General features: G+C 51.9%; 1 protein-coding gene across 2 annotated transcripts; it reads right to left on the bottom strand.

The window, feature by feature from the left end:
* Positions 1-3,865: 3,865 nt before the first annotated feature.
* On the bottom strand, positions 3,866-10,406 carry CD19 (CD19 molecule). 2 transcript variants are annotated; one of them, XM_088833037.1, is made up of 15 exons: positions 10,261-10,406; positions 9,705-9,992; positions 9,200-9,400; positions 8,780-9,073; positions 7,641-7,748; positions 7,146-7,194; positions 6,162-6,250; positions 5,695-5,808; positions 5,466-5,570; positions 5,316-5,384; positions 5,153-5,212; positions 5,007-5,063; positions 4,367-4,459; positions 4,166-4,264; positions 3,866-4,057 (listed from the first exon to the last, which is right to left on the bottom strand). In XM_088833037.1, the coding sequence occupies exons 1-14, from the start codon at positions 10,343-10,345 to the stop codon at positions 4,176-4,178; spliced, it is 1,701 nt and encodes a 566-aa protein (XP_088689163.1). In that variant the 5' UTR covers positions 10,346-10,406; the 3' UTR covers positions 3,866-4,057; positions 4,166-4,175. The 2 variants fall into 2 exon arrangements, with proteins under 2 accessions (XP_088689163.1, XP_055264888.2); XM_055408913.2 differs by having other exon boundaries at positions 3,866-4,264.
* Positions 10,407-12,151: the final 1,745 nt, after the last annotated feature.

Below are 12,151 nucleotides of genomic sequence, written 5' to 3'. Positions count from 1 at the left end.
CAAAGATCCCGTGTGCCACAGCTAAGGTTCAGCACAGCCAAATTAGTAAATACATATTTTAAAAATAATAGTAAAAATAGCCAATGTTCGAGTGACTACTTTGCCACTGTCACATGCTTCATATTTCACTTAAGACTCATTAATCATTACGATGGTTATTTTACAGACCAGGAAACTGCAGCACAGAGAGCTTGAGTCACACAGTCAGATCCACACTGGGATCAAACCCAGATAGTCTGATTCCAGAGCACTGGGCTGGAGTTGGCACACCTTGGTTCCGCTCTTCCCCCAAGCATTCCCCAGGTAACCGAGCTCACAAGACTCCTGTTTTTGCCCCCCAAATCTCAGGACTTGCCAGACTCCATTCACTCCTCCTTTTCCATTCATTTCTTCATCTTTGCCATCTGGTTGGGTATCAGAGGCACAGGAAAGACCCAGACATGAATTCACCCTCAAGGAGGAAGGATGTTTTCACCAGGAGCCACAAATTTACATGCTTCAGGCATAGATGGGAAACCTACATGAATGTAGCATGCTGGGTGAGAGGCAATAGAGAATGGTGGGGACTATGGCAATGTAGAAAGTTTACATTAGTTAAAGGATAAGGTAGGGAGAGGGTGAATCTTGAGCTAGATGTGGGAATTTTATTTTATTTTTTGCCACATGGACTGTGTCCAAAATGGAAGCCCAAGGAAATGCTGAAGGTTCATTTCCCAACCCCCACACTCCAAACATACACTATGCAAATATAACAGGAAGCATCACTTTCTTTTCTTTCTCTTAGTACATACCGGAGCTCAAAAGCAGGACAGAATTTTCCCAGTGCTAGAAATCAAGAAGGAAATCAAAGTCACAGCAGTGAAACAGAAGCCCATCGGAATGCTGGGATCCTTAAGATTGGAGTTTTAATGACCACCTGGGGACAGAGGTCAAGTTTGCAGTTTCAGGAAGAGCAACAAGCTGAAACTAAGCCCCCTGCACAAAGCTGGGAGCTGAGAAAAGACTGTCTCTCCTGGGCACAAAGACAGAGGGGGACAAAAATCCATCCACACACCTTGGGATACAACTTGGAAAAAATCATCAGAATTCCCGGAGCCATCGGAGTATGGGTTTGGATTCAGACCAAACCTCTAGGGTAAAAGCTTGCTCTGAATAAAATGATAAGAAACCTGTGTAGCCTGTAAAACTGTGGCAGAAGCCAAATCAAGCTGGCCCCAGGAGATGTGAGTGGGGCCCAGGGAACTCAGGGGACTCCTGCAGGAGAAACAGAGAATGCGTCCATGGTGACATCGCCATGCACAGATGACAGTAATCGCCTCCTCCCTGATCCTACTGTATAACTGGGAACACTGAGGGTCAATGATTTTGAGTAAATTGCTTAAATTCGGTTAGCAATTAAAGTATTTAATTTCTCTGTGCCTCAGTCTTCTCAGCTTTAAGGCAATAATAACGTTAGTGTATCTTCCTCATAGGATTGTCATAAAGATAAAATGAGATGCTACTTATAAAGCATTTATTAATATTAGAACTATGCCTGATACATCATCCTATGAGGGATTGAAGTGAAGTGAATTTGCTCAGTCATGTCCAACTCTTTGCGATCCCATGGACTGTAGCCTACCAGGCTCCTCTGTCCATGGAATTCTCCAGGCAAGAATACTGGAGTGGGTTGCCATTTCCTTCTCCAGGGGATCTTCCAGAGCCAGGGATCAAACCCATGTCTCCTGCATTGTAGGCAGATGCTTTACTGCCTGAGCTACCAAGGAAGCCCCATCCTATGAGGAAGGTATACTAAAATAGCTAAAATGAAAGTGTTAGTTGCTATTTCCTACTCCAGGGGATCTTCCCAACTCAGGGATCAAACTCGGGTCTCCTGCATTGCAGGCAGATTCTTTACCATCTGAGCCACCAGGGAAAAAGTAAGTTTTAAAGTTTCAGAGATAAGAAGGAACAGAGTCTCAACAATAAACACAGGACATTATGAAGAAAGAACTGGAACATTAATAAAAGGAATTCTAGGACTTCCCTTGTGGTTAAGGTGGTTGAGAATCCCCCTGACAATGCAGGGGACACGGATTCGATCCCTGGTCCAGAAAGATTCCACATGCCTCAGAATAACTAATCCCATGCGCCCTAGAGCTCTGTGCTCTGCAACAAGAGAAGCCACTGCAATGAGAAGCCTACACACCCCAATGAAGAGTAGCCCCATTCACTGCTACTAGAGAAAGTCTGCTCACAGCAACGAAGACCCAGTGCAGCAAAAAATTAAAAAAAAAAAAAAAAAAAAAAAGAAGTATGGCTGAGTCCCTTTGCTGTCTACCTGAAACTATTACAACATTGTTAATCAGCTATACTCCAATACAAAATAAAAAGTTTAATTGAAAAAGAAAAGGAACTCTAGAAATAAAAATGTCGGTATTAGAAAAGTCTAGGCAGGCTTACAGAGAGCAGGAAGGGGACTAGGTTTCACATACCAATTTTCAGAAGAGCATTGGAGCTGGGGCCGCCAGGCAGAAGATACCAAAACTGTCAATGACAGAGTCCATCTTTGCCTGAGACAGGAATTTGGGTGTGGTGGAGCTTGCTACATCATAGTTTCAGGGCCTGGAGACTTTTCGCTCTGAAGTCTTTGTGTCTGTGGCTTAAATCACAGGCAGTTTACCAGTAACAGGCACAGTGGCTAGAACAGGAGCCAGGTTTCTGGATTCAACTCTGTGAAGTGCTAGTCATGTGACCTGGCCTCTGTGACTCTCGGTTTGCCACCTACAAAACTGCACTTAGGAAGGGAGGGTGTCAAGAATGATATAGGTTCTGGAATTAGACTACCAGAGTTCAAATCCTGACCCCAATCTTTATTAACTAGGCAAGCCCTCAGGATGTAATTTAGTGTCTCTGCCTCAGCTTCCTCACCTATGAAATAGGGTTGTTCGTGAAGGTAAAATGAGTTAATATACATAAACATACATACACATGAAATAAATATAAAATACTTTGATACAGTCTTGGCACATGAAGCTTAATAACCTTGTGAGGTGATTGATGTCAGACTGAAGTAGACGCTCAGTAAATAACAGTGATGGGACTTCCCTGTGGCTAAGACTGCTCCCAAAGCAGGGGACCAGAGTTTGAGCCCTGGTCAGTGAACTAAGATCCTACATGCCATGGGCAACTAAGCCCATGTGCCACAACTAAAGGAAGCCATGTGCTGCAATGACTAAACCCTCTAGAGTCCATGCTCTGCAACAAGAGAAGCCTGTGCTCCACAATGAAGAGCCTACACAGCAGGGGGAAAAAATGCCGACGCTAAAGAGCCCACATGCCGCATCCAGGGTTACAGATCCGGAGTGCTGCAACTAAGACCCGGCACAGTCAAATACATAAAATAATAAATGGAAGTGATGACTGCCAATTCCTGGATTGCTTCCTCTTCAGTTGGAGCCCCTTGTACGACTGCTGAATGAACCATGATTGAATGCCTGAATGGCGGGAATGGCAGGCAAGTAAGGGAGATGAGTGCAAGCCAAGTCACAGGGGAAAAGGCCCTGTGGTCCCCAAGACACAGTTCTCCCTCCTCCGCTGGATTCCAGAGGGGCTGGGAGCACAAGCGTTCGCATATTCCCTTTCCCTCCCCGACAAAGGCACTACGTCCCAGGATTGGAAGAGCTCACTGAGTTTGGGCTTCCCAGGTGGCTCAGTGATAAAGAATCTGCCTGCCAATGCAGGAGACACAGGAAACGTGGGTTCGATCCCTGGGTTGGGAAGATCCCCTGGAGGAGAAAAATGGCCACCCACTTCAATATTCTTGCCTGGGAAATCCCATGAATGGAGGAGCCTGGCAGGCTACAAAGAGTCAGGCATGACTGAGTGACTGAGTACACACACACACAGTTTATTTGGGAAGTGCAAAGGGGGCTGAAGTTTCGCTTGTACACACACACACACAGAGTTATGTGCATCCAAAGGCTGACATAACATCACTCCAGAGGCTGACGCTGTCTTCTTAGGGTCCCAGATTTCAAAGTTGGGTGAGGACCTCAGGGCCCTGAGGAGGCCCAGGCTATGCAGAAGAAAGGGTGATAGGGAACGGGTCCAGCAGCCAGCACTCCACTTCCATCCTTATTCATCTCCCTCCTTGCGCATTCTTGGAGAGCAGTTCCCAGCTCACCTGAAGGGAGTCACCTAGTGCTCCACCCCATGCGAGCCCCTCCTCCCCATGCCGGTTCTGGTCCATCGGGATTATCCATGTTCTCATAAGAGTCTGCATCTGGTCAGAACCAGGAAGGAGTAAGATGTCAGTAGAGCCGGAAGTCAGCCAGGAGGGAGGAGGTCTCAGAGGACCACAGGACGTGGCAGGAGATGCACCCACCTTCCTCGTGATTGGCACCAGGTTGGGTTCGAACGAAGCGGAGCTGGGGAGCTGCATACAAGATCCCTCTCATATCCTCATAGGATTGGGACCCTGCATGGGCAGGGCACAGAGAGTTGGGGGCCTAGGAGCCAAACTGGGGACTTGGGGAAGGGAAGTGCAGCCTAAGTTATGGAGAGGGGTCTTAGGGGCTTGAGCACTATTGTGCTAGGAGGGGTTAGCACCAGGTTCTGGGCCCTTGTTCATTGTAAGGTTTGGTCACATGTGGGTTAGATCACATTCATGGTCAGAGAAAAAGTCAAGAACAGAATTGGAAGGAGTCAGAGTTGTCAGGAGGTTGTAGAGAGAGCTTGGGTCAAAGCTGAGGTCTGCACTGGGGCTGGGGTGAGCTGGAGGTCAAAACCCAGGCTGGAAGTCATTGAGACTGGGACTGCTGTTGATGGTGAGGGATGGGGGTGGATACTGGGGGTCAGGATAGGCCGTGGGCTCAGTGCTGAAGTTAGGATTAGGAGTCAACTCTAAGGTCAGGATTAGGCTTGTGTTGGGGGTCAGAGCCAAGGTCAAGATGGGGCCTGACTTCAGAGCCAAGGCCACATCAACCCAATCTGGGCAAAATAGGCAGGTCCCAAGCACTTCTCACCAAGGGAGGTTGCCTCCCTGCTGGGGTCCCAGGCTGATCCATGGGGGCTCAGGAAGTCTGGAGAAGGAAGAGGAAAGTCATTTCTGGCTTTTGGGTCATACACACACCCACCCACTCCACAGGAACGTGTCCATCCTCACACACACCTGTTGTCCTGGTGACGGTCGGGGCCAGTTCTTCATCCTCATTCTCATAAGACTCAGCTCCTGCAGGAAAAAGAGAACTCCAGAGACCACTCCGCCCTGTAGGGGATTCCCAACCCCGTGGGTTCTCCCCAGTCTCCAAGGCCCCACGAGGTCCCCAGATTACCGTTAGAGAAGGAGTCTTCATCCTGAGGATCCAAGCTCCCTTCCTCAGGGTTCTCATAGCCGCTGCCATCTAGTGGGAAAGGAGGGGCATCCAACGACGGCCCACAGCCCCCGGCCCCGAGTAGGTGAGGATGGGGGAGGGCAGTCTTACCTTGGGAGAGGTGGTCCTGCCCAAGGTTGGAGTCGTTCTCGTAAAACTCGGAGCCCTCTTCACTGTCCGGCTCCTCGTAGGCCTCCCCTTCCTCTTCTTCTCGGCCTGGGGTTCGGGGATGGAGGTGGGAACCGGGTCACGGGCCCGCTCCTCTAAGCCCCAGACCACTGTTCCTACCCCAGACCGCTCCGACACCTCTCAGTGAGTAATCACCGCCCCCATCAATCACCGGTTCCCGGCGGGCTCCGGGACCCCGCGGCTCTGGCCTCCTGGACTTCGCTGCGCGGGTTTCCGTAGGACTGCGCGGCGGCTCCGAGGCCCGCAGCCCACCGCAGGGCGCGTCCTGGCGGGTGAGAAGAGATGGAGGCGGTCAGGGCTACGGGCAGAGGATGCTTCCAGGCCCTGCTGGAGGACTCCGCGTCTTGGTACCCAGCCTTGAGCCAGGGCAGAGGCGGGACCTAAATCTAGAGGCGAGGTTCTGCTCTCGCAGCCAGACTTAGGGTCTCGAGTGCTGGGGGCGGGGATATGAGTTCTGGGGGCGGGCCTTAGTCGTGGGGCGGGGCTGAGATGTAGGCGGGGCTCAGCGTCGCGGGGGCGGGCTCTTGACTGAGGGCGGTGCTCCGAGCTCGGGAAGACTTGGAGCTCAGGAGTTAGAAGGAAAATGGGTGGGATACCCGCTCTGGGTCAGGTACCTACCAGTGCCAGAGTGGGGCGTGGAGAGGGAAAGCATGTTTCCGTACTGGCTGTTGGCCCCGTTTCCCGGGGGAGGCGTCACTTTGAAGAACCTGGGGGAGGAAAAGGGAGTTGCATTTGAGGCCAGGCCTCAAGATTCAGGCTAGGGCTTCCCTGGTGGCTCAGTGGTAAAGAATACGCCTGCCAATGCAGGAGACACGGGTTCGATCACTGATTCTGGAAGATCCTACATGCCGCAGAGCGACTGAGCCTGTGCGCCTCAACTATGGAGTCTGTGCTCTAGAGCCCCCACACAGCAACTACTGAGTCCACACGCTGCAACTACTGAAGCTCGCTCACCCTAGAGCCAGTGCTCCACAAGAGAAGCCACCGCAGTGAGAAGCCCGGGCACCACAACTAGAGAGTAGCGCCCATTCTCCGCAGCTAGAGAAAAGCCCGCAAAGCAACGAAGACCCAGCACAGCCAAAAATAAATAAATAGAACTATTTTTTAAAAAAGATTCAGGTTAAACCCTTAGAGGTTAAAATGTGGTCACTTGTTGAAATTTCCCTGGTGGTCCGGTGCTCCCAGTGCAGGGGGCCAGGTTCCATCCCTGATAAGGAAACTAGATCCCACATGTTGTAACCAAGAGTATGCATGCCACAACTAAAGATTCTGCATGCAGCAGGTAAGATTGAAGATCCTGCATACCTGAACTAAGACCCAGTGAAGCCAAAAAAAAAAAAAATTGTGATCACTTGTTATTAGTTAGCACCTCTCTTCTGACATATAGTGAAGTGACTTAGCAGCAGCAGCTTCTTACATAACCTACAGAGGGATCTGTGATCATCCAAGGAGGACTTCACAGAGGAGGTAGCTTTGGTGCTGGTCTTTGAAGGCTGGGCAGCATTTCAACCATAGAGATGGAGAAAAGAGCAGAGGAAATTGAGTGCAAACCATAAAGTGAAAGTGTAGGAGTGAGAGCCTGGAGGGTATTGGAATAATTACCTTCTAGTGGGATCTGTCATTCGCTTTCTTTTCCTCCTCAGGATCAGGGCTGGTGGGAGTTAAGGGGAATGATCAGGACTTCCCTGGTGGTCCAGTGGCTAAGACTGTGCGCTCCCAATGCAGGGGGCCTGGGTTCGATCCCTGGTCAGGGAACTAGATTCCACATACAACTAAAGATCTAGTCTGCCGAATGCTGCAACTAAGAGTCGTTGTGACCAAACTAATTAATTAAATAAATAATTTAAAAAAGGGGGGGGAATGATCAGAGGAGAAACTCAAGAGTGATGATTTGGGAGATGCTGGGGAGATAACTTGGAGGAGATGGGAGTTCAAATTCCAAAGGGCTCGGGTGGTTTGGGGAGGGTAGAAAAGGAGGGAGGGTGGGATTCTGACGTCTGTTGGGGAGGTGTGGGAGGGAAAATTGTTGTCAGACTGGCCAGAGTGGGCTCTCCTGAGGAAGGAGGGGTAAGGCTTGGGAAGACGAACATGACTCACCTCTTCGAAGATAAAGAAAACCCACCAGGGAAGTCAGGCAGAAGATCAGATAAATTAAAGTCACAACAGGGACTTTCCAGACACCAGTCTCCAGCAGCCAATGCCATACTGGTAGGGGGAAGGAGCTATGAGATGAAGACCGCAGGCTGGCATCTTGCTTTCCAGCCTCAGTTCCTCAAAGCGCCATAAGTCTGAGAGACCCTGCCCAGATATAGATCCTCAACATCCCAAGCTACACGGAGGGCTCTCCTCCCTCCCTCTGAGGACCCGGAACCTCGCACAGGGCCTAGAGCGGCATCTATTAAGCAAACCATTGACAAACTATGACTATCATCAGATGCTATGTTAGGATTTAGAGGAGCAAGATGATCAGCTTCCTGCTGCAGGTAAGAACAGCCATGGTCAATGTGAAGGGCAGAGTGGGGTTCTCAAGGTTAGAGGTGGGATGTGGCCATGTGCGAAGGTTAAGTTAGCAGGGAAAATTCAGGCTGAGTATGAGAATTGTGGTTGCAGTAGCATGGTAGGATTGAATAAAGGGAGACAGAATGGGCAGAACATTATGACCAATTTGATGGATGGGTAAGAAAAAAGGAAGGATGCCCAGGTTTCTGGCTTGGGCCTGTGGGTAGGTGTCCTTCACTTACACAGGGCCACCCAGAAGACTATCGAGTTTGATTTGTAAAGGTTGAGCTTGCAGTGTCCATGGGATATCAAATGGCAATTCCAGGTGCTGGCAGGGTGTGGGGTGTGATGGAGCCTGAAACTGAGTCACAAGGCGTGGTGGCCTAAAGAGGCATGGGAGTAAAGGAAGTCAAACAGGATGCGGGAGTGTAGACAGACATAAGAGGGCTCAGGGCTTCAACAGTGAGGTGTGAGGGAGGGAGGAAGACTCCCCCAAAGTTTATGGAAAGAAATAACCAGTGGTAGGAGAAGACAGGGGAAAGTGGGTGTCTCAGAAGCAAGGGAGGAAAAGAGTTGGGGTCGGTGTTCAGTGTAGAGGTTGGAGTTTGGAATGATGAGACTGGTACTAGGTCTCAGGTTAAGAGGCCAAGGTTGCCTAGCATCCAGTTCTTCCCTCTCCTCAGCCAGCCCTCCCTGCCCCAGCCACTCAGATGAGCCACAGTTGGGAGATACTCTACCTGACTGGGCAGTGACCTTCAGCTGCATCTGGGTGGTCTTGTTGCCGTGGTTACAACGATAGATGTCAGCATCTTGAGCTGTAGCCTCGGGCAGTAACAGAACCACCTTTCCCCCAAGGGTGCCCATGACCCACATCTCTCTGAGCTGGGCATGTTCGCTCACGTGTAGGCTCAGCAATTTGACCTCAGGCTTCATGGGATGCTTGTGGATCCAGGAGACGGAACCTCTGACCAGGGAGGTACGGGAGGCCCCACAGGACAGCAAGAGTGTGGAGCCTGGGGCCACAGTGAGGTCTGGGGCAGGGAGAGCCATGGCTAGGAAGGCGTAATCCTTGGGGCGGGGATCCTTCTCCCCTGCAGATCATCCAGTTCCCAGTCACCTTCCCCCTTCTTCCTGGCACCCCCCCCCCATCACCTTACCACGGTTGTCACTCTGGTTCAATGTGCTGTTAGGGCAGGGAAGGTCGGTGTGTGCGATCTCCTTAAAGTGGTCCCTGCCCCACACATGCAGCTGGGACTTTGTGGGGTGACCAGAAGAGGGCTTGGGGCCCTTCGAGGTTGTGTTCCCCAGGTCACAGCTTGGGTCATTGAGATCTGAAGCATTCCACCGGAACAGTTTCCCTGGGAAGATACCCAGAACCAGAATACAGAGACATCCAGGAGAGGAAGAGAGATACAGAGACCCAGAAAGGCAGACGCCAAGACCCAGAGAGAGACAGAGAAAAGAGTGAAAGACACAGAGCCACACGGCGCTGACGTCATAAAGCCACAGGGGTTTTTAGAAGCCACCTAAAACTAGCTCCCAGCTTGTCCCTCAGCCCCTCCGGTCCCTCCCTCCGGATTCATTTCAGCCGCTGGACCTCCTCTATCTCTGGTGGGCCTCCCTCTTCTCACTCAGCCCTCCCTGCCCCAGCCCGGACCTCACCGCTGCCCTGCACGCTGACCGTCCAGCCGGGCTGCCAGCCCTGCTCAGAAGGCGGGCCTGGCTGGCACAGGTAGAAGCCCCCCATACGTTTGGAGACATTGAAGAGGAACAGCAGGGTCCCCTGGGGCTCCTTCAGGGTGCCCAGAGGCCCCACATGGATGCCCAGGCCTGGTAACCCTAGGCTCAACTCTAAGAAGGGTGTTGATTGGGAGCCCCGAAACCAGGCCAGTTGTTCAGGGGGACCATCCGAGGAACCTTCGAGGCATGGCAGCACAGCATTGCCTCCCTCTGTGGAGAGAGAGAGAGGGACAGGGTGGGGTGGGTGGGTGGAAGCGGGGAGAAAGGAACCCCTAGCCCCCTTCACTCCTCACGCTGGGTGAGGAACCCCCAATCCCCACAGCAGGGAGTGGATGAGTCCTCAGAGTCCTTCCAATCCTCCCCTGGATTTTACAGATAACAAAATGGAGGCTCAGAGAGGGTGAGTGACTCGGCCAAGGGCACCCAGCCGGAACCTAGATTTCCAGCCCTTCCATCCACCTCTGCACTCCGGACATACCTTTAGCCTCCACTAGGTGTGGATCCTCGGGCCTGACTCCCACAGGGGTAAGGAAGAGGAGGAAGAAGAGGAGAGGAGGTGGCATGGTGGCCAGACTCCCCGGGGCGCCCAGCTTCGCCGCGCGGGGGATGCTGGGGCAGGCGGGGACCCAGTGGGCACTGAACCATGGGCGTCTGTGGGGGCGGGCGGGCAGTCCCCCTGGAGAGGAAGGGGTGGTCACGCCTCAGGCCGTCTCCATGCACCCCTCCAGAACCACAAAACTCGCCTCCTCCCTGCTACCCCGTTTTATTTTCATCTCAGCACTTACCACCATGTGAATGACCTTATCTGTTTCCTTATTTGATCGCTTTCTGTCCCCCATCCCCCTAGAATGTAAGCCTCTTGTGGCAGAGATTGTCCGGTTCAGACTGTACACACAGTGCCCCCAGAACAGGGCTTGGCACGCTGTAGTTGCCCAAGGAATATTTGTTGAATGAGTGGGTTCAGACTCCTTCCTTCTCCCCCTCCTCCCTCCTTCTACCTCAGGCTCTGAATTCATTTCCTTTCACACACACACACCACCCCCATTCATTCATTCAACCAACATCTCTTGGGTCTTCTTCCACCCCCGTACAATCAGCCCATCACACATAAGGTGGGATCCGGCAGACCTGAGTTTGAATCCTCTGCCTCTGCCACTTGGCTAAATGTCTTCGTCTTTCTAAGCCTGAGCTTCATTCTCTTTATCAACTGGGGATAATAATAGTACTATCCAAACATTGTTTGTGGAGATTAAACTGGAGGATATACATATGGCATTTGTAGCCCAGCACAGCACATAGCGAGCCCTCTTTGTCCGTGAGAGACGGGGTCCATTAAGAGCTAAGGGTTCAAGTCATTTTGCCACTGGGGCTCCTTTGCAGCGGTCCTGAGAAATGACTGATGGTTAATGCCCCTTTGTCTTCAGATCTCCCCCCATGTCCCCCCAAAGGGCTGCTGCTGCTGCTAAGTCACTTCAGTCATGTCCGACTCTGTGTGACCCCATAGATAGAAACCCACCAGGCTCCCCCGTCCCTGGGATTCTCCAGGCAAGAACACTGGAGTGGGTTGCCATTTCCTTCTCCAATGTGTGAAAGTGAAAAGTGAAAGTGAAGTTGCTCAGTCATGTTCGACCCATAGCGACCCCACGGACCGAGCCTACCAGGCTCCTCCATCCATGGGATTTTCCAGCAAGAGTACTGGAGTGGCTTGCCGTTGCCTTCTCCGGGTGTGTCTAAGAGCACACATTCCGCTGGTGGTATAATTAGACATCAGAACGCAGGAGTCCTGACTCTTAAATCTTTTCTCTGCCTCACACAACCCCTGTCTCCTCCCACCCTGCTTTTCCTCTCTCTCACCTCGCCCCACCCCTGCATGTGAAGCTCTGTGTCTGTCACTGCTGCAGTCACGCAGGGAAAAGGGCCAGGGACCCAGGAGACCAGCTCTCTCAGTTGCTGGTTCCCAGGCCCGTCTCACTGGGCTGTGGCTTCCTGTTTGCCTGAGTCGAACCTCAGGGGACCCTCCAGCTGCCAGGGCCCCCACTTCCCTTTGGTCAGGTTGGGGTGGCTGCAGAGGAAAGACTGGGGCTTTGGGAGAATGGAGCGGGTGAGGGAGCAGGAGCCCGTGTGCCTTTCATGCAACAGAATCTCTCTAATCCCTTCACTGGCTACCCAGCTGCCTCACACAACGAGTCTTCTTGCTAAAGCATGTCAGCCCCCTGCTTAGAACATTCCAACGATGGTCATCTACCTAAAGTCAACATTCCAAACCACGGCCTCCAAAGGTCTGAGTGAGGCTACCCGTGACTACATTTGCTGTCTCAACCCTCTGACAGTCTGCCCCCACTCAGGGCCTCTGTACTTGCTGCTCTTCT

This window comes from Moschus berezovskii, chromosome 27, assembly GCF_049115385.1.
Source record: "Moschus berezovskii isolate FMDL1 chromosome 27, NW_MosBer_1.0, whole genome shotgun sequence".
Taxonomy (NCBI): domain Eukaryota; kingdom Metazoa; phylum Chordata; class Mammalia; order Artiodactyla; family Moschidae; genus Moschus; species Moschus berezovskii.
This window is presented reverse-complemented; position numbering and strand designations above follow the sequence as displayed.